Here is a 22,436-nt window from a genome sequence, read left to right as displayed (position 1 = left end):
TTTGGGAGGTCAAAAACCTGCAATAAGTTTCATTGGCCCAAATATCATAAGCCACATTCCATAAGAAGCTTTAGGTGGAAATCTTTTTCTTGCCTCCTCCATTTTCTTTTTTTCCCCCTTCCTTCTCTTCTCTTCTCTTTCTTCTTTTCTCCCCTCCCTTTTCAGTCATTTTTATTTTTTGTTTTGAGACAGGATCTTGCTGAGTTGCCCAGGCAACCTGCCCCTCCTAATTCAGCCTCCAGAGTAGTTGGGCCTCTTCCATTTTTAAATTTTTCTCTTTTTTCCACATTTTTTTTTTTTTTTTTACTGGTACATTATAGTTGTACATAATTTGTACATGCACAAAATTTAACAGTATAATTTGGCCAATATCATTCCCTAATATTTTCCCTTTCCCTCCTCTTCCTCTCCCTGGTCCCTTTTCTCTATTCTACTTGTGTTCCTTTAATTTTCATGAGATCTGCCCCTCTCCACCATTCTTTTCCTTTTTCCTCACTAGTCTCCACATATGAGAGAAAACATATGATCCTTTACCTTCTAAATTAGGCTTATTTTGCTTAACCAAAGGTTCTCAAGTTCCATCCATTTTCCTGCAAATGACATACTTTCATTTTTCTTTATGACCCTCTTTCCTTTTTCTTGGCTTCTGACTACATCACTCCAGTCTCTGCCATCACACTGACTTCTCCCATTCTGTCTGTGATAGATTTGACTTCTATCAAATCTCTGCCTCCCTCTTGTGAGGGTACATGTGATTGCATTTAGGCCACACCTAGATACTGAGGACAATTTTCCCATCTTAAGGTCCTTAATTTAATCATATCTATAAAGTACCTTTTTGCCATTTATGTAATATTTGCAGATCCTAGGAATTAAGGTATAGCTATCTTTGGGAGAACCATTATTTAGTTCTTCTCTCTCTCTCATATTCTCTCTTTTCTTCACTTAAAGCGTATACCCAATTCATCACTAAGTCCTACTAATTCTACTCTTTGAAGGAACTTTCAAATAATTTGTTGCTTTTCCTTTTCAAGGAGCCACAACTTGAATTTAGAACCTCATTAGCTTCCCCTTAGATCATGTTTATCAAACATTTTTACCACTTTCTGCAGTAAGACATATATATATATATAAATTTATTATATACTCATATGAATATATATACCAAATATATACATACACATCTAAACTGGAATAGAGTTTACAAAACAATATGAACCCTTATAGCATAGGGTCCAGTATGTGTTTTTTTAATTTGATTTTTTTCTTAATGTTGACCACAATCAAATTGATTTCAGAACTCATTAATGGATCATTTCCCATAGTTAGGAAAAAACTACCTTATGAATTTTGTGATAACTCCTAATCGATCTCCTTTTCTTCTTTCTGTTGTTCATTTAAACTTTATCACCGATACGAGAGTTTTCTTTCTAAAAATATTATTTTTGCCAGATGTGGTGGTGCATGCCTGCAATCCCAGCAGCTCAGAAGACTGAGGCAGGAGAATTACAAGTTCAAAGCCGGCCTCAGCAATTTAGCAAGGTGCTAAGCAACTTAGTGAGACCCTGTCTCAAAATAAAAATATCAAAAGGGCTGGGGATATGGTTAAGTACCCCTGGGTTCAGTCCTCAGTACCAAAAATAAATAAAAAATAAAAATATTATTTTTATATCATTTTCGTAGATCCAAGACCTGTTAATGGTTCTCCTTTGCTTAGTGAAGGCCTAATGTCCTTTATTTTTGGGTACCAGGGATTGAACCCAGGGGCATTTAACCACTAAGCCACATCTGAAGTCCTTTTTTTGTATTTTATTTAGAGACAGGGTCTTGCTGAGTTGAGTAGGGTCACACTAAGTTGCTGAGGCTGGCTTTGAAATCAGATCCTCCTGCCTCAGCCTTGAGTTACTGGAATTACAGGCATGCACCACCACACCCCGCAAAGACCTAACATCTTAATGTCAAAAGTCATCTAAAAATGTGTACCCCCCAAAAAAATTTTTAAAAACTTATACCACTCTATTCACTCCCAACATACCATTCTTTTATTATGACTTTGTGTATTTATTAATGCAGTGCTTTTCATGGAGAGCAGCCCCTTCCTATAATAGGAAAATCCTATAAGAAATAAAGATTAAGAATGCCACATTCAAATGTTACTTCCCTCTCTAAAAAACCTCCATAATTTCCATCATCATAATTACTTCTTCTTTGAGAATATTTATAGTAGTCTGCCTTGGCTTATACTAATAGTTATCCACTTCATATAATTATTGTGAAGATTAAATGAGTTAGGAGGCGGGCATGGTGGTGCATGCCTGAAGTCCCAGCGGCTTGGGAGACTGAGGCAGGAGGATCTCGAGTTCAAAGTCAGCCTCCGCAAAAACGAGGCACTAAGCAACTCGGTGACACCCTGTTTTTAAATAAATTTGAACTAGAGCTGGGGATGTGGCTTAGTAGTTAAGTGCCCCTTGGTTTAATCCCCAGTACCCACCCCCACCAAAATGAGTTAGGATACATGAAGTACTTAGAATTGTGCCTGGTTCAGATGAAATTCTCAATAACTGTTAGTCACTATTATAGTTGGGAATATATTTTACTCTTTAGATAGTGAGCTTCTTGAGGGCATGCATCACATATTATTAATCTTTTCTATTCCAGACCCCTTCCCCAATAATACCTTTCTCAAAGTTAGCACTCCAGGGGCTATAGAGTTTTAGGGTGCTTGTCTACTCTGTGAAAGACCTTGAGTTCAATCCCAAGCACCACCAACACACACACACACACAAAAAAAAAAAAAAAAAAAAAGAAAGAAAAAGAAAAAGAAAGAAAATCAAAGTTGGCATTCCGTATTTTTACAGTGCTGGAAGGAAGTGTTAACTATTATATTAGAGTGGACTTAAAATGACTCCCCCATTCTAATTTTTTTGCTGACTTGTTAAAAAATTTAGGAGATTTCATTTTATTTTCTGCCTCAATTTCTTTTAATTTAAGTAATTTGCTTGAGTCTACATTGAAACATATGATGATTATATGCTTTTCATTTCATAAAAATATGACTATGATAACAATGAAAAGGGTGACCTTCTACATGGGATTGGCAATGGTTTTTGACTCATATTCTAACTTTGGTCATTTGGTGTGTGACTCTCAAGAAAATTATATTAAGACGAATCCCCAGCCAAGCATAGTGGTGCACACTTGTAATCCCAGAACTTGGGGGACTGAGATAGGAGGATCACAAGTTCAAAACCAGCTTCAGCAACTTGGCAAGGCCCTAAGCAGCTTAGTGAAACCCTGCCTCAAAATAAAAAATAGAAAAGGGGTTTGGGGCTGGGCACAGTGGCACATACCTGTAATCTCAGTGCCTCAGGAGGCTGAGGCAGGAGGATCCCAAGTTCAAAGCCAACCTCAGGAATTTAGTGAGGCTTTAGTCAACTCAGTGAGAATCTGTCTCAAAATAAAAAATAAAAAAGGACTGGGTATGTGGCTCAGTGGTTAAGTGCCCCCAGGTTCAATCCCTGGTATAAATAATTAGATAGATAGATAGATAGATAGATAGATAGATAGATAGATAGATAGATAGATAGATAGATCCATCCCAAAACTCAGTGGAAAAGGGTATCTTGATCAATTATTGATGTCTGCTATAGACAGAATGAAAGAGATAGGCATTTGTTACACTTGACTCATCTCCCTTTTGTTGTGTGTGTAATACAAATAGTACTTCCTTATTCTATGGCTAGGAAATACATTTTATCTGTGACTATGAAGCAAAGAGAAGCCAACAGATCCCTATGAAAGACTGAATTTATGTCTCTAGCTTGCCTGTTACCTCCATCCTTTCATGAACACAATAGTTTACCTATTATGTTATGGCATAAAGGTCTGAAATACATAGATATTCCTATTAACAGGTGGTTTATAAGGAAGAATTACCATAAGGATAATTTATTGTACCAAAACTGTGACTGGAAAACTGTATAACATGACTATATCCACAACTACGACTAAAAAAAACCTATATATTGTAAGTACTAATAATCTCATATTAATGATTGGAAATTAAGTTTTGTTTACTTGTATCTTTGGTAAAACAAACAAACAAAAACCTATATTCTTCCAGGTTACAGACAGACAAAACTTGAAAGCACTGTTTTGATTTCCATCAAGACCTTGTATGAAGAAAACAACAGCGTTTTCCTTCTAGTGGTACCTTACTTATGCAGCATATAAAATATGGAAAATACATAATTGTGTTAACATTAGAACATTTAGTCTATTAATTTTGATATCATAATTTACCTTTCACCTTCATGGCAATACATAAGATCTTTTGAGCCCTTCATTACCATTTTATGTGCATTTTTAAAAGAGTTTTATATATTAAGTTAAATATCTTGAAGTTGCATTTATTTCCTCCAATGACCTCATTATAGTTGATCAGTCAGTTTTTGGGTGGTACTGGGAATTGAACCCAGGGGCACTTAACCACTGAGCCTCTCATCCCCTGCTCTTTTTTACATTTTGTTTAGACACAGGGTCTTGCTAAGTTGCTTAGGGCCTAACTAAGTTGCTAAGGCCGGCTTTCAACTTGTAGTTCTCCTGCCTCAGCCTGCCTGGTCACTGGAATCACAAGTGTGTGCCACTGCACCCAGCTCTCTTTCCTCTTTGAAGCACTTTCAGTATTGGGTTTCTGTTCCACCATATCCTCCTGATTTTCTTCTGTCTTTCTGGCCTCCCAATTTCATGTCCCCAGCTTTTAAATATTGCAGTGCTGCCATATTCAGTTCTTGAATCTTTTCTCTTTGTTCTCCTCACTTGCTCCCCAGATTATCTCTTCCAGGGTCATGGCTTTACCACCTATATGCAAATGGCTCCCAGATCTAAATCTCTAGTCCTGAGGTCTTCTCTGTACTCTAGGTTCACACATTCAGTTGCCTGAATTCCACTGAATGTCTAATAGACATCTCATACTTTAACATGAGCAGCTGGGATTATAGGCGTGCACCACTGCACTCAGTGATAATTTCTTTACTCTTTTATATCCCCTATACGACCTATTATTTCTCTCATTTCATGTCCTGTTACTCTCTTCCTTTGTTCTCTCAGGTAGTTTCTTGGGTATTGTGAACATTTCTGATGTGGTTCTACTTGCAGAGCCTTTTCACTTAAAGTTCTCTGTTTCACTTCCTTTGGGTATTTGTTTAGAAGTGACTTTCTATCAAAATGTCAACTGCTCCCAACCCTGACATTTCATTCCTTTTATCTGCATATCTCCTTTTTCCTTCATACTGCTTATACCTTATATACTTTCTTATTTTATTGTCTGCCCAACATTAGCTTCAGGACAGCAGGAATTTTTACTACTCGCTGTAATATTGTAAGTGCTTATCGTTCCTGGCACACAGTTTGAAAACTATGTATTGAATCAGCACTTTTTTGAATAACATTTTTCTTTTCCTTATTATTATTTTTTATGGTGCTGGGGATGGAACTCAGGGCCTCATGGATACTAGACATGTGTGCTACCACTGAGCTATATCCCCAGCCCTTAATATGCTTCTGATTCTTCATGAAATAACTAGAGAGAGAATTGTCATTTTCTATATCAAGAAGTTTTAAGGAATAATTTGTTATGTAAATCACAAATTCATAATTACATGGGGTATATTAGTTTGTGAAAGTTTCCAATACAAAGTCCTAGAGACTGTGTGGCTTAAACAACAGAAATTTATTTTTTCTTAATTCCAGAAGCTAGAAGTCTGTGATTAGCATTTCAACAGAGTTAATATCTTCTGAGGCCTCTTTCTTTGACTTAAGAGGGCTCTTGGCTTGGCTCCTCCCTCTGTCTTCACATGGTTTTCCTCTGTATCTGTGATCGTTTCCTCTTCTTATAACGATACCAGTCATATTGGATTGGGGCTTACCTGTATGAACTCTTTGTACCTCAGTTATCTCCTTATAGGTCCTATCTCCAAATACATTCTAAGGTAACTGGGAGGTAGAATCTAAACATAAGAATTTTGAAGGGGATACAATTTAGTCCATAACATGTTGTCTTATTTCAGTGGTTAAGCCATTTTACATGAATTAGATCCTTCTTAAAATACCTTGACCTGAAAGTTCAATGCTTCTCAAGAGAGTTTAAAATAATTTATTAAGTTAAATAAATTAAAACCCAAATTGTATGTGCCTGATGCACACACATTATTTATTGTATATGTGCCATAGATTAGGCATTTTACTGAATACTTTAGATAATTGTATCATTTAATATATGTATTCTTATGATACTTACATTCTTACATATTTGGTGAGACTGAGATTCAAAGACGTTTGTGTACCTGGAGAGTTGCAAGGTAATTCAGTCTGTGTTCTTACCATTGAATTGTGTACATTACAGAATAGTGCATCCATCAGAATCATCTGCAGTGTCCCAATAAAGTTACTGCTAGCCACATAGAGCAATTAAGCACTTGGAATGTGGCCAATGTGACTAAGAAACTAAAATTTTAATTAAATTTTAATTTTAATTAATTTTAATTAAATAACCATATTTGGGTAGTGACTATCACATTAAATAAGAAATTTAATTTGTAAGTAATTTTATATTATTTATACAGAAGTACTCATAGTACTTTCTTGAAACAGAAGTGAGGTTTCCTGTACTTTACTAGAAATCTTTTTTTTTTTTTTAATTTGGAAAAATAACATACACACATGGTTTTATTCAGATGGTTCAAAAGAGATTACAATGATATGATGAAAAGTCTTTTTCTGACCAGAGACTCTCATTTCCTTCCTAAAGGCAACCATTATTTCTATTTTCTTTTTTCTCTTCCCAATAGTTATATCAAAAACAACAACAACAACAGCAACAACACCACCAAAAAGCCCAGAAACATCCTCTTAAAAAATAAAAACAGAAATTTTCTTTTTAATCAAAACACAATTTTATTATTTAAAATATTGAAAAACAAAAGATTTTTAAGTACTAAATTTATTTCATTTCTCTTCTAATACTTCATAGAGTAAAGGGAAACTTTTTTTTTCTTTTCTCTTTTTTGGAGTACTGGGGATTGAACCCAGTGACACTCTACCAATAAGCAACATCCCAACCTTTTTTGTTTTATTTTGAGACAGGGTCTTGCTAAATTGTCCAGACTGACCTTGAACTTGGGATCCTCCTGCCTCAGCCTCTCAAGTAACTGGCATCACAGGCATGCACCACTGCCCAGCTTGTAAGGGGGAACTATACATAAATAATGTGTTTCTGTTTTCCCTTGTGACTTCTGATACTATATATTCGTATATATTTGAAACATACATGTCCCAAAATTAAAGTTAACATCTTCTTTACTTTTATCCTTAACATTTTACCAGCCAGCAATTTAAGATCGGGCATTCCAAATACCCCATCAGTTTTAAATGTAATATGGGCATGATGTGACATTATGGTTATTGCAGTGCTTACCTTAGAAAAATTAATGTTACTTTGTACTTATTACCTATTTTTATTAATAGCCTTTTTGCTCATCAAATGAGGTTATTCATTATATAAAACTTATTAAAGCTTTATTATACTAGATTTACAACAATTGTATAATTTGATTCTCATGAACAAAATGCTTTCTTCCTTTTCACTACAGAAAACTTGAGGATATTGTCTTTAGGAAGAAACAACATAAAGAACTTAAATGGACTGGTAGGTTGCTATTTATTACTTTAAAAAAGGCACATGCTTTTTTTTATTATAAAAATGTCAGTTGCAGAAGCTTTGCAGAGTAAAAAAAACAAATTAAAAATATCTGTAAACCACTGACAATTTAAACACTGCTAACATTTTTATTTATGTCTTTTTGTCTCATTTTCTGTCCTTCAGTGGGTATGTAGATAATGAAATTGTACTATACATATTGTTTTGCAGCTCCCTTTTCACTTAATATGTAGAATTGACTTTCCCATTTCATTGTTCAACAAATTCATTCAACATATTTCTCAAATGCCTACTTGAAGCCAGGCACTGATTAAGGCATTAGAGGTACAGCAGATTATAAAATGGTCCTTGTTATCATAGAACTTACATTATATTTGAGGGAGATATACAAAGAGCTAATTGTATAATGCATCAGCTGGTAATGAATAAATAAAAATGAGGCATAAGAAAAGATAGAATGATGCAAGTCCTCTCTGTGGAAGTGAGATATAGACTGTAAAACTACAGAGCTGACCAAGGAGCAAGAGCACCAGGCTGAGCAGGCAGTAGGTGATAACATTCTAATTATACCCTCCCTTTTTATATTTTTATGGTGCTGGGATCAAACCCAAGACCTTGTACATGTTAGGCAAATGCTGCACCACTGAGCTACACCCCAGCCCAGCCTGATATTCTGTTTTATTGATGTGTCATAATTCATTTAAATCAGTTACTTATTATGTAGTTTATTTCTAATTTGGAGTTGTTATAATCAATTGTTATGAGTCTTCTTTTAGCTATATTATTGCACACATCCATGAATAATTCCTTTGATAAATTCCTTGAAATGAAATTGATGGGTCAAAAGGTATGAATTTCTTTTAAGTGTCTTTTTTTGGCTGGGGTGTGGGGTATCAGAGATTGAATTCAGGGGCACTCAACCACTGAGCCACATCCTCAGCTCTATTTTGTATTTTTCTTTGGAGACAGGGTCTCATTGAATTGCTTAGTGCCTTGCCAATGCTGAGGCTAGCTTTGAACTCGAGATCCTCCTGTCTCAGCCTCCCAAGCTGCTGGGATTACAGGCGTGTGCCAGTGTGCCCGGCTCTTTTAAGGCTTTTGTGATATATATCAAGTTGCCCTTTGTAAAGTTAGTAACAGTATATATTCCTGCCAGTAACATTTGAGGTTTTCCATTTCCTGGTATCAACATTAGGCATTTATATTTTTTTCTTTTTGACAATATGTTTTATTTTTTTATTTACTGATTATTTCAGCTTCCTTCCAAAGAACAGATGAAACAATATTATGAAAATAGGCAATTTTTGGAAAGATAAAACTAATTTCTTTTTCTTGTATCTGTTCCCCAAAGGATAATATATTTAGAAAAGTGTTTGTTGTTAAATAATTCATAAACATTCTAAATTTTTTTTTTTACTTCTGCCCTCTCACCTCTACCAGTAAGTCTAGTTTGTCCCTTTATAAGGGACAGTAGTGGGTTGAAACTGCAGTGCTTTCCATCAGTAATCCCTCAAAGTCAGACAGGCCAAAGTGGTCGTTCCCCATGCAGGAACAGTTTACCACCTGAATAGCAGTCAGTTTTCAGAGGTACAATTTTGGAATTTTCTTGGATTTATTAGCCAGTCTCTGAATTATATTTCCACTTCTGTGGGTTTATTTACCCACATAAAGTGTTACTAATAATTTTTAAAATGCTCAGAAATTCTTCAGAATTAAGTTCTGGAATTAAGTCAAAGAAATTTCTTCCCCCAAACAATAACCAACAGTTGAATTATTTGCTTTCTAATTGGATTGATGAGTAAAATTCTTAATGATCTGTAAAAAAAAAAAAAATTGTTTTTCTGGAGGGGTTGTTCTAAGTAGATTGGTAAATTTAAGGATACTTACTTTCCATTGTTTAAGTCTTAGGTGGCAAAAATTTCAAATGTAGAGACATTATTCATAGAGGGTAAAATATTAAATTATAGTACAGAAAATTAGAATTTATTGTATTTCAGCCTAAACAGTACCTTAAATTATCAATAAAGGAACAGTTTGCAATAAATGTATCCCATAATTTTTAGGATCCATATGGTAGATGTTCAGTGTTCCCCAAGGTATTTGCCAAATCCCAGATTCTCAAGTATTGCTACAGATGTAATTTCTTCCATGAAATGTAATAAATACCTAGAGACAAAAAGTTTTAAAACACAAAGTTTTAGAAATACAGAATTAAAAGCATTATGGAGATAGTCTCTGGTGGAGCCATCACTTGTATAAAATTTTTCACTTTGTAAAAAACACTCAACACTTGGTTCTCTTTCCAAGATGTATCAGGCATATTTGAGGGCTCTGTGTGCGTGTCCAAAAACTTTAATGCTTATGTGTAAACTAAAGAGAAATAAAAATGCATAAGGATACAGATGCCAGACTTGAAATAGGTTCACATACTAGCTGAATTATGCATCCAGACACATTTTAATAGCTGACTGAGTAAACTACAAATGATTAGTATGTGAAATGTGAAATTTTAAATTGAAGGAAAGTGGTTCATTTCAGACTACTTAAGAAAACTGACTATTAAGACACATTATAAACCCATTTGTATATATGATCTGGCCTTTGCCTTCCTTTCTGGTCTTATTTCATAGAGTTCTTCTAGTTTGTAATCTGTAGCCACTGGCCTTATTTCATTTCCTTGACCTTGACAAGTTCATTCCTACCTGGGGAACTTCAGACTTGCTGTTCCCTTTGCCTTTAAAACTCTGTTACCATGAATTTCCACTATTTTGACTCCTTCTTAACCTTAATTTTTCAGCTCAGCTGTCATCTTCTTACAGGTGACCCATCCACCCTACCTCCCTATATCTAAAGAAGCTTCTAGAGAGCAACTCTTAGGTCTTACAATTTATTTTTTGTCTTATTAATTATTATCTGAAATTCATTGTTCTCCTTTTCTCCCTCTCATATATGTAGCCCCACCAATGATCTCATCAGTTTTTTTCATCATTATCTATAATAGTGCTTGACACATATAATAGGCACTCTATAAATGTATATTGACTCAATGTTTTATTAAAATTCTATAACTAGTACTTAAGTTTAAATCTTAATATAAAAGCAATGTGTTCATTATAAAAATAAATAATTCATAAATATATGAAATATAATGTGGAAGTCATTCTTCTTGAACTTCCCTACCACCCCCATTAGGTCTATGAGATAACAGAAATAAAATTGTGAACTTTAAATTTTTTCTGAACACAGAAAAGTAAATAGATATCTGTATGTGCATGTACATATGTGTATATATTTATATATGTTATATTGTTTTTAGTACTAACATACAAGATATGTTTTTCTGTAATTTTGCTTTTTTAAAAAATATCTTTAAAAATATTTTTTCTAGTTGTTGATGGACATAATACCTTTATTTATTTATTTATTTTTATTCAGTTTTACATTTTTATCCAACAATATATCAGGAATATCTTCATGTCAATACATGCAGATTTAATGCATACTTTTTAATAGTTGTATATTTTTCCACAGTATTAATATACAAAAATGTCTTTAACTGTGTTCATGTATCATTTAATGATGGGGATATGTTCTGAGAAATGCATTGTTTAGTAGTGCAAACATCGTAAAGTGTATGTATACAAAACCTAGATGGTATAGTCTACTATAAGCTTAAACTATACAGTATATACTATAATGTATGGTTTGTCATTAACTAAAACATTACTACATGCCACATATCTGTATTCCTTTAATACTGGGCATTTAGATTATTTCCAGATTTTTATTTTTTTTGCTATTACAAATCATGCTGCATTTAACATCTTTGCACATGTATCCTTCAACAGTTATTCAAGTGTTTACAGTGTTTTAAAAGTAGAAACACTAATGATGTTTTGTGCATTTAAATTTTTCTCTTATTTATGCATGCAGTCCTGAGGATTGAACCAGGGAGTGCTTTACCATTGAATTACATCCCTAGTCCTTTTAATTTTTTTATTTTGAGGCAATTTCTTGGTAAATTGCCAAGGTTAGTCTTTAATTTACCACACTGCTGCCTCAGCCTCCCAAGTCACTGGAATTACGGGCATGTACTAGTGAGCCCAGCTTGTACATTTTTATTTTTGATAGGTATCCAAATTATTCCCACATGCTTGTGCTAGTTTATACTTCCATTGGTGGTATACAGATGAGGATTATCTTCTCCACCCTCAATTTATTAGGTACTATTTATATGTTTAATATTTGCCAATATGATAAACAAAAATGATTATGGGAGTTTTTCCCATTTTAAAAAATAAATTAATTTTGAATGATACATAAAATCATATATATTAATGGTGTACCATGTAATGTTTCAATACATGTATACTAAAGAAAGGATTTTCTCTATGTAGAAACTTGTAATAAAACTGTGCTTCAAAAGGATAAACAAGTAAAGAAAAAAGAAAAGTTTACAAATCCTATGTCCATTTCAGATATATCCTCTTCAGGTTTGTCCATAAACACTGCAGAGGTGTTGTTTCAATTTGTATTATCCAGTCAGTTCAGTTATAACTTTATGTAGATATTTGAACTTTATATGTATTTCAACTTTGAATTTTATGTGTTGATCATTTATGTTTTCTCTTTTGGAAATTGATCAAATATACTTTTTTCCCATTATTCTGCTGGCTTTATCTTTTTTCTTGAATTCTGTGCATTCTTTGATATTTCTAATAATTAGCCATTTTGCAAAAATATTGTTTTATTTGTCAGTGCAGCTACCATTTTCTAACTTTGAAGCAAGGTCTTTACGTGCATTATCTCATTTTCAAATTCACAAGTAGATAATGTAATTATCATTTTAAGATATAGAAACTTGAGTTTTGACAGTGATGTAAAACACCCAAATATAGTGAGCGTACATTCTTAAAACACTGTTACTGAAACAAAGTAGTTTGTCAATAGTTATCATAATCTTAAATGCTTATTTACTTTGTTCCAACTATTATGTATTTAGGAGTTCTTTATATTCACATATATGGACCAAGGTGGTAGACCAAGAACATGCATTGAGATATAGCTTGGGCAAAAGATTGAAACAATCTAAGTGTTCATCAGTAGTGGACTAGCTAAATAAATAAATACTATGCATAGAGGGAAAACTGAGGTAGAACTTACCTGTATATGCTGAAAATGAATAATTTGCAAGATATACTATTAAGTGGGAAAAAAGCAAAGTATATTTACATATACATATATTTGCCTAGAATATTTTTGGTGATAGTAGTTCCTTTAGAGAAGGAGCTGAGGTTATGGGATAAGAAAATAACTTTCCATTTTATATTTGTTTGCACTGATGTGTTTTTTAAAATCTTCTATTACTCTTTGCCTTTAAAAAAACAAATTATTGGGCTGGGGATATAGCTCAGTTGGTAGAGTGCTTGCCTTGCAAGCACAAGGCCCTGGGTTCAATCCCCAGGACCACAAAAAAAAAAAAAAAAATTATTACCCCCCTCAAAAATTACAATTAGCATTTGTACATCCGCTTTTATAGCAGCAGCATTCACAAAAGCTGAAAGGTAGAAGCAATCCAGTGTCCATTGACAGATGAATGAATAAACCCTCCCAAAGGAAAGAAAGATAAGATTATGAAGGAGGGGAGAACAGGAAGACAGGTGAGGCGCGCAGCAAAGGGAAGAAGCAGAGGACTTCAGCCAAGATAGCAATCTGATTGCTGCTTCCACACCGTACTTCAATGCAGTTTTGAAACTATTGAATGTATTTTCTTAATTTGGCAGTATGAACTTGCTATCTAGAATTTTAAAGTTTTATTAGTCAAATTGTTGTGATGTTGATGTTTTGTATCTTATATAGAAAGTCCTAGCTTGTACAAAGTCTTATATTTTCTTTGTCTTGTTCTTTTTCTTCTTGTAGTACTGGGAATCAAACCTGGGGTCTTGTACATATTAGGCAAGAACTTTACCACTGAGCTACATTGCCATCCCTGTTTTTAAAAGTTTTTGCTTTAAATCCATCAGGAGTTTTGTTTGTTTGTTTGTTTGTTTGTTTGTTTGTTTGTTTTTTGAGTCATAGATGGACAGAATGCCTTTATTTGATTATTTTATGTGGTGCTAAGATATAACCCAGTGCCTCACACATGTTAGGCAAGCACTCTGCCACTGAGCTACAGCCCCAGCCCCTGGAGTTTATTTTTACATGTGTTCAGGCATCAAATCTTTTTTTTTTTTTTTCTCTCTCTCTAAACAATTATCTATTTATTGAAAAACCTCCTTTGCCCACTGTCTGGAAATGCCAACTGCTAAATTCTTGTATGTGCATGGGTAAGTTCCTTGACAGTCAGTTCTGTTTGTTGTTCCTTCTGTATATTTCAGCTCCAGTATCATGCTGTTTTAATTTTCTTTAGCTTTAGAATATTTTTGGTATGTATTGGGACAAGTTCTCTTTCCTTTTTCAAAGTGTTTATGGGTTTTCTTCATCATTTACACTTCAGAGAAATTTGAAAATCAGTTTATCAAGTTCATGAAAATAAATTCCTATTGGAATTCTTAGTAGAAATGAATGAAATTTATAGATTGATTTGAAGAGACTTTATATCTTTGTAATAATGAATCTTCCCTTACATGAAGATTTATTCTGATTTATTGTTATTCAGCAGAATTTTTATTGGTGCATAGTAATTACACAAAATATTGGGTTTTGTTGTATCATATTCACATGCACATGACATATTTCAGTCAATTTCATTCTCAGTACCTTGCCCTTCCCTTCTTCCTCCCCCATTCTTTTTTTTTTTTTTTTTTTGCCCTACTGTGGTCTCCCTTCTATTTTCATGAGATCCATTTTTTTCCTTTTTCTCTTTAGCTTTCGCATATGAGAGAAAAATAATGACTTTCCGAGTCTGACTTAATTTCACTTAACATGATGCTTTCCAGTTCCATCAATTTTCCTACAAATGACATAATTTTGTTATTCTTTATGGCCGAATAAAACTTGATTTTTTGTGTTTTTATATATATATATATATATGTATGTATGTATATATATAATTGCATTTTCTTAGCCATTCATCTGTTGTTGAACACCTGGTTGACTCCATAACTTGACTATTTTGAATTGTGCTACTATAAATATGGGTATGCATATATCTTTATAGTATATTGACTTTAATTCTTTTGTATAAATACCAAGGAGTGGTATAACTGGATCATATAGTGGTTCCATTCCTGGTCCTTTGAGAAACTCCAGACTAACTTCCACAGTGGCTATACTAATTTACATTCCAGCAAACAGTTTGTAAGTAGAGTTTCCCATCCCCTGCATCCTTGACATCATTTACTGGTATTTATACTTGATGACTATCTTGCTAATTGGATTGAGATGAAATCTCAGTGTAGTTTTGATTTGTATTTCCCTAGCTATGTTTAACATTTTTTCATATAATTGTTGGCCATTTATATTTCTTTTGAGAAGTATCCTTCAGCAGAATTTTATAGTTTTAATTCCTATGAAACTTTGTTCATTTATTGAACAAAAATGTATTCCTAGGCAATTTATAGTTTTGTTGCTATGACTAATAAGGTAATTTCTCTGTAACAACCAGCACTGCTAATAATGATAATAATAATAATAATAATAATAATAATAATAATAAACTTCAAATGAATAAACAAAGCACTGAAGACATCTTCAAAACTTAGCCTATCTAAAAGAATTCCTATTCTATCTTATTCTGTTCTGTTCTATCTTAAATTGATTTAATTTTTAAGTAAAACTTGTTGCAGTAAATGAGTAAAGAAAGCAAAAAAAAAAAAATTTGCTGAGTAAACTCAGCAAATTGCCAATTTGGAGAATTAATCAAATTGTGAAATTTTTGGATTTCTTTACCTGTACTTGTAAAATTACACTAAATAAGTGGCAGACCCCAGAATTGAACTTAATTTTTTTTCCCTTTGGTTTTGGTCCTCACACATGCTAAGTGGGACCCTCTGCACATGAGCCTGAGCCAGTATGTAATTAGTCTTTTTTTTTTTTTTGCTGCCTCACACTTTATAAGTTGGAAACAAGAATTTATAAGAATTCCAACTTTATAAGTTGGAAACAAGAATGATGGGGATCCAGGACAATGAAAATGTATGTGATAAAATTTAGATGATCTTAAGACTAATTCTTCTCCTCCAAAAGATATATGTGATACAGTAATTAGATCATTTAGGAAATGTCAGAATACTACTCCAGAGTGCTTGGTTAAATCACAAATTTGTGATTTAAGAATGCTAAGATAGGGCTGGGGATATAGCTCGGTTGGTAGAGTGTTTGCCTCACAAGCACAAAGCCCTGGGTTCAAATCCCCAGCACCAAAAAAAAATAAAAAGAATGCTAAGATAGACTGATTGAAAATTGTCTTTTACTTTAAGAGTGTTGTTCCTTCTACTTGAAAAGTTGAAACTAAGATGAAATATGGGGTTTGGGATAACACACAGAGCTTCCTCAATGCACCCCATTCTCAAGTTTTCCCCCAAGCTCCACCATTATGGAAAATACATTAAGGTATATTTATGCTCTCTATAGTCTTTTTTTTTTTTTTCTTCTTTTTTGTTGTCCTAGGGTTTGAACCCAGGGTATTATACCACTGAGTTTCATCACCAGCCCCTTTTTTGTACTTTGAGACAGACTGTGAAGTTGCTGCAGCTGGCCTTGAACTTGCAATCCTCCTTCCTCAGGTTCCTGAGTAGCTGGGATTACAGGCATGCACCACTTACCCAGCTACTCCATAGTCTTTAAAGGGACAGTTGCTGGGGCATAGACCTGGGACCCACATTGTAGACACTGCCATGAGGATGTGGTAAATTTGGAGGGGGATAAGAAGAGATGGAGAATCTAATTGATTCTGTCTACACTTTTTTGGTTTTTTTAAAGGAAAAAAAACCCACTTCTCTGATGTCTATAAAAGAAAATCTTTGTGCAACTAATGATTATATCTATAAAGTTTGAGAGGCAGTGTGATAGAACCTTTTTAAAATTTTTTGTTCTTTTTAATTATACATGATAGTAGAATATATTTTGACCTATCATACATATATGGAGTATAACTGCCCATTCTTGTGGTTGTACATGATGTGAAGTTACACTGGTTGTGTATTCATATATGAATATAGGAAAATTATGTCTGATTAATTCTACCTTTCCTATTCCCATTCCCCCTCCCTTCCCTTCATTCACCTTTGTCTAATCCAATGTACTTCTAATCTTCTTCCTGCCCCCGTTGTGTGTTAGCATCTGCATTTCAGAGAGAATGTTCAGCCTTTGGTTTTGGGGATTGACTTATTTTACTTAGCATGATAGTCTCTAGTTCCATCCATACAAACACATGCCATAATTTTGTTCTTCTTTTTGGCTGAGTACTATTCCATTGTGTACATATACTACATTTTATTTATCCATCTGTTGAAGGGCACCTAGGTTGGTTCTATAGCTTAGCTGTTGTGAATTGAGCTGCTATCAACATTTATGTGGCCACTATATTATGCTGATTTTAAGTACTTTGGGTATATACCAAGGAGTGGAATAACTGGGTCAAATGGTAGTTCCATGTTTTCTAAGGAATCTCCAAGTTATCTTCCATAGTGATTGTGCCAATTTGCAGTCCTACCAGCAATGTATGGGTGTACATTTTTCTCCACATCCTCGCCAACATTTATTGTTACTTGTATTCTTGATAATTGCCTTTCTGATGGGAGTGAGATAAAATCTCAGTATAGTTTTAATTTGCATTTCTCTAATTGCTAGAGATGTTGAAAATTTTTTTTTTACTTTTTTTTTTTTTTTTTTTTTTTACTATTCCTGTTTCTTCTGCGAAGTGTCTGTTCAGTTCCTTTGCCCATTTAGTGATTGAGTTGTTTGGTTTTTGTTGTTTGATCTTTTGAGTCCTTTAACTATCCTGGAGATTAATGTTCTATCTGAGATGCAGGTGGTAAAGATTTTCTCCCATTCTGTAGGCTCTCCATGTTCTTGATTGTTTCCTTTGCTGTGAAGAGCTTTTTAGTTTGAATTCATCTCATTCATTGATTCTTGATTTACTTCTTTGCTTTAGGAGTCTTGTTGAGGAAGTTGGTTCCTAAGCTGACATGATGGAAATTGTGCTGCTTTTTCTTCTAGGAGGTGCAGGGTCTGTGGTCTAATGCCTAAGTCCTTGATCCATTTAGAGTTGAGTTTTGTGCAGGGTGAGAGAGAGGGGTTTAATTTCCTTTTGCTACATATGGATTTTCAGTTTTCCCAGCACCATTTATTGAAGAGGCTATCTTTTATCCAATATATGTTTATGTGATATAACCTTATACTATAAATAGAAAGACCAAGAGTTTAAAGTTGAATTTTATATGCCAAATAGATGAGTTGATGGATGGATAGAGTTGATAGGACAAGTATAGCAAATTGCTTACAGTGAATATGTAGTATTGGATATGTGGGCATTTAATATAAAATTCTTTCAACTTTTTTATGTTTATAATTTTCCATAAAAGTGTTGAAAAACCTGAATTTTAGAGCTTGGGGTACTACTTAATATCAGTGTTATCTTATAAAAAGCCATGATAAAAATCAATAATTTGCCTTGTCTTATTTAAATGTTATAAGGACCAAATTAATCTATAGGAGAATAACATGAAACTATATTATGCAATAAAGTGATCAAATATTGCCATTATTTCTCCTTTTGGTGATTTCAGTAAGTTATTCTTGTTAAAGAATATTTTGTAAGTTTTTGCTCAATGTATCAATCAGAAGGAAGAGTTCAAATCAGTTTGAAGAGGGGAAGAGAATGTTCGGCTTCATTCCCTCAATGAAAAAAGAACTTCCACACAAGAGTCAGTGTCAGCTCTCCTACAAGTGAACTGGTGGGAACAGGTGGACAGGCAGGTCTTAGTGCTCTTTGAAAGCCATTATCTGTTTCTAAAGAAGGAGGCAGGAAAAAAAAACAAGGTTAAAAATAAGCTTGTAAATCAGATTGCTTTCTCTTTCAGGAAGCAGTAGGGGACACGTTAGAGGAATTGTGGATCTCCTATAATTTTATTGAGAAGTTGAAAGGGATCCATGTAATGAAGAAATTGAAGATTCTGTATATGTCTAATAACCTGGTGAAAGACTGGGGTAAGCAGAGAGCGACTCTTTGCCAACCTTCTACCTCCTGTTTATAGAAAATACTCAACTGGGAAAAAGGCAAATGGGATTTCTAAGCACAGATATAGTTACGGGAGTTCCTGTATAGGAAATAGCGATTAGAATTCCTAATTTTTAAAGGCAAAAATATCTATTTAAATATTTACTTAGAATGAATATAATTTGGAAGATTGTGGTCCTATTAGTCATGAAAAAATTGTTGTCCAAGGGCTGAAGGAACCAATTTAAACAATTCTTGAGTAGAAGACTGATTGGTCTATACCTATATGCTTTGCTTTTTTATTGTATGCTATTCATTCATCATGTGATAAATCTCTGTTAGAAGTAATGAACCATGCTAAACTCATGGCACAGTTGAATATGGACTTTTATCTCTTCACTCAAGGAGTTTACCACTTAGTGGGGAAAAATTATTTATAAGTCAATAATTATAAAACTGACAAATTCTGCAATAAAGATTTGAATTAGTTGCTTTAAGAACTCAAAGATGAGGGTATAGGTAAAGATAAAAAGGCAGTTTAGCTTGGCCTACACTGATTCAGCACAGCATCGACAAACTGTCATGAGATCAACTTGTTCTTCTTTTCAGTCTGATCCTCATCTCCTCCTCTTTTTTTTATAATGTATTTATTTTGATTCATTATATATTTTTTATATAATTTCCTCCTCTTCTTATCTCACCCTTAGGCTAGCATTAAAGATAGAAGGTCTCCTTCATCCCTCCCATCCTATGATGTCTTCAGAGAATAATTTCATTATAGTAAGATTTCCCTAACCTTCAAAATCTTAAACAACTTATTGTCCTGAATAGTCACAAATTGAGGGTTAGTGATTGGAATTCAGTCTTCAAAATTGTAACAGTAAAACTTAACCATTTTAACATGGAAAATGTGCTTTGTACTTGTAGCTGAATTTGTGAAGCTGGCAGAACTGCCGTGCCTTGAAGACCTGGTGTTTGTTGGCAACCCCTTGGAAGAAAAACATTCTGCTGAGGGCAACTGGATTGAAGAGGCAACCAAGAGAGTGCCCAGACTGAAAAAGCTGGATGGTGAGTAGTCCTGGGCTGGTTTGGAAATGCTTTACAGGTATAAAAATGGAATGTTTGGTATGGGACCATGACAAGGAGTCAAGCTAAAGAAAATGATAGGTCATCAGCTAGGTGGTGCACACCTCTAATCCTATAAGCTAGTCAGGAGATTGAGGTAGGGGATCAAAAATTTGAGACAACTTAGTGAGATCCTATTTCAAAACATAAATGGCTGGGGATATAGCTAAGTGGTAGAGCACCCCTGGGTTCAGTCTCCCCAGTACCACAAAAAAGAAAATGATAGGTCATCCCTAATCTTCAAGACCATTTCTGTCCATATGAAATTCAGTGGTTCAGTTTTAGGCCAAGGTGAGATGAAAAACTCACTGGTATGAGATCAGCCTTAGACTAAAAGCTTATAAGAAAGCTAAGCGTATTCTAAAGTTACAAAAGTATTATTTGTGGAATGATTAGACCTAAATGATTAGTAGCTGTTTTTTCATAGTTGGGTCAAAGATTTAATGTTCTGTCTTACGTCCCACTACCCAATTTTAGTTTCTAGTCCCTAAGATCCATGTTAATATTAGTTGATATTCCTGACTAACTGGGTCAAGTTCAGACTTCCCCACTTAATAGCTTTTGTGACATTGTACTCATTAATTAATCTCACCAAACCTTGTTCATTTATGATATAAAAAAACTGGAGAATGGTAATAATACCACTAGCAATCATTTTAAAATATATATCATAGTGTTATAGTGAGGACTAAATTAATCAGTTTTAAACATTGTGCTTAGTACAAAGTAGTATTCAAAAATTATCATTATTGTAATCACTTTAAAAGATTTTAATAATCCCAAAATTCAAATATATGAGAAATATTTCAATATAAATTAACTTCATTTTGACTTTGAACATCTCCTCCCCAATTCACTTTAACTGGACCATTCAGAAATTTAGTCTTTCTTTTTTTATATATATATATATTTTTTATTTCAAACATCTTTTATGTTCTTTTTTGTTGTTTGTTCTATTTAGATATACATGATAGCAGACTGCATTTTGAGTCATTGTACACAAATGGGGTACAACTTTTCATTTCTCTGAATGTACATGATGTAGTTACACCATTCATGTAATCTTACATGTGCACAGGGTAATGTCTGTTATTCTTAAGGTCTCTGGACCTGGAATTATGCCATCATAATAGGACAAGGTCATGGGAAGCATAGTCCTATGTAAATTGTCCCCAAAGGTTACTATCAAGATATCTATTTGTCCCCATTCCCAAGGCCCTTTCAGAACTCATTTTGACTGCTCCCTGCCACATCCATGTTTCTCTTGGGTTACGGAAGTGCCTTTTTGAGAATGAAAAAAAGATTCACGGCCACAGGATTATCTGCTAACATAAAACAAACAATACTTTCTGGGTTTATCTCCTCCCAGTGGTGCTATCAGGAAGCAGGGCCAGGATTCCTACTGTACCATAACCCTAAGGTCTTTCTCTCTTCTGCCATCCCCAGGAAATATCTTTCTAGTTTGGGAAAAATCATCATCCCCTCCTTCTCCACATTATTCTCTACCTTCTCACAAATAGTATTTTCTTGGTGTCTTCTGTAGCTTTTCAAAGACAAAACCAGCATATCTTTTTTCTGCTCTCCATACTCCCCATGAACAGACAGGCACAAAGCTGACTAGACCGCCATTATGTGAATGAAAGGAAAATACCCAGAAGAAAAGAATAAGTAATATCCAACACAGAGCAGTGGTAGTGGTGGTGACCACCATCATCACAGGGAGCCTGAGAATGTTTTGGGGGTTCTAATACATGTATAGAGCTTTTGTAGACAATACCAGTTTTCCAAAGTTTCATTACTATCCAGGAGGGTTTGAGCACTCTAGCTGTTCCATGCTCTCACTAGCCTTTGGTATTGTCTGTATTCTTTGCTTTATTTTTTAAAGATTCCTCAGTTTTGATTATAAGCAAGAGAAGAGGATCAAAAATAGGCAAATTAGCGATCATGGCCATTTCTGTTCTGGTCTCCCTCCTTTGGTTCAGGATAGACCAAGATGATTCCTCTGGGACTGTTCAGAGTGGCCTAAGGTCATTATTTAGTCCCAAAAGCACAACATGGCTTAGTCTATTCAGGATCTACATGAGGGGTTCTGTTTCATTTTTAAGCGAAGGGGTTCATTTCCCTTGTGCAACTCTGACGGAAATAAAGGCAAATGATTTCAAATCATTTCTAGAGTCCAACCAAAGTTTTCTTTTTTTCTAAATACATCTGTCCAATGCTCAGTACTCAAACATTTTATTCACCCCAACTTACTGTGGCAGTTGTTCTTAAACAGAACTGCATCCCTGTGGACACTTAAGGACACTTAAGAATCTCTAGGAAGACAGTGAAGGAGAAGTGTACAACTTGATAAGTTTTGACACATGTATGTCTACAAAACCATCACTGTCACCATCACCATAGTTTCCATACTTAACTTGTGGCTCAGTCTCA

General features: G+C 34.2%; 2 protein-coding genes across 3 annotated transcripts in view; one reads left to right on the top strand and one right to left on the bottom strand.

The window, feature by feature from the left end:
• Positions 1-22,436, bottom strand: part of HEATR4 (HEAT repeat containing 4) — a gene marked incomplete at its 3' end in the record, with an annotated part of 285,455 nt that overhangs the window by 197,513 nt on the left and 65,506 nt on the right. The gene's annotated exons all lie outside the window — the stretch shown is intronic.
• Positions 1-22,436, top strand: part of DNAL1 (dynein axonemal light chain 1) — a 41,302-nt gene that overhangs the window by 12,682 nt on the left and 6,184 nt on the right. For both annotated transcript variants that reach the window (XM_079129860.1, XM_079129859.1), the window contains exons 5-7: positions 7,650-7,705; positions 18,742-18,868; positions 19,806-19,946. In XM_079129860.1, coding sequence (XP_078985986.1) covers positions 7,650-7,705; positions 18,742-18,868; positions 19,806-19,946 — 324 coding nt within the window. The remainder of the gene's footprint in view (positions 1-7,649; positions 7,706-18,741; positions 18,869-19,805; positions 19,947-22,436) is intronic.

The sequence above is a fragment of the Sciurus vulgaris genome (genome assembly GCF_902686455.1).
Source record: "Sciurus vulgaris genome assembly, chromosome: 2".
Taxonomy (NCBI): Eukaryota; Metazoa; Chordata; class Mammalia; order Rodentia; family Sciuridae; genus Sciurus; species Sciurus vulgaris.
Note: the sequence above shows the minus strand (reverse complement) of the source record. Positions and strands in the feature narration are given on the sequence as shown.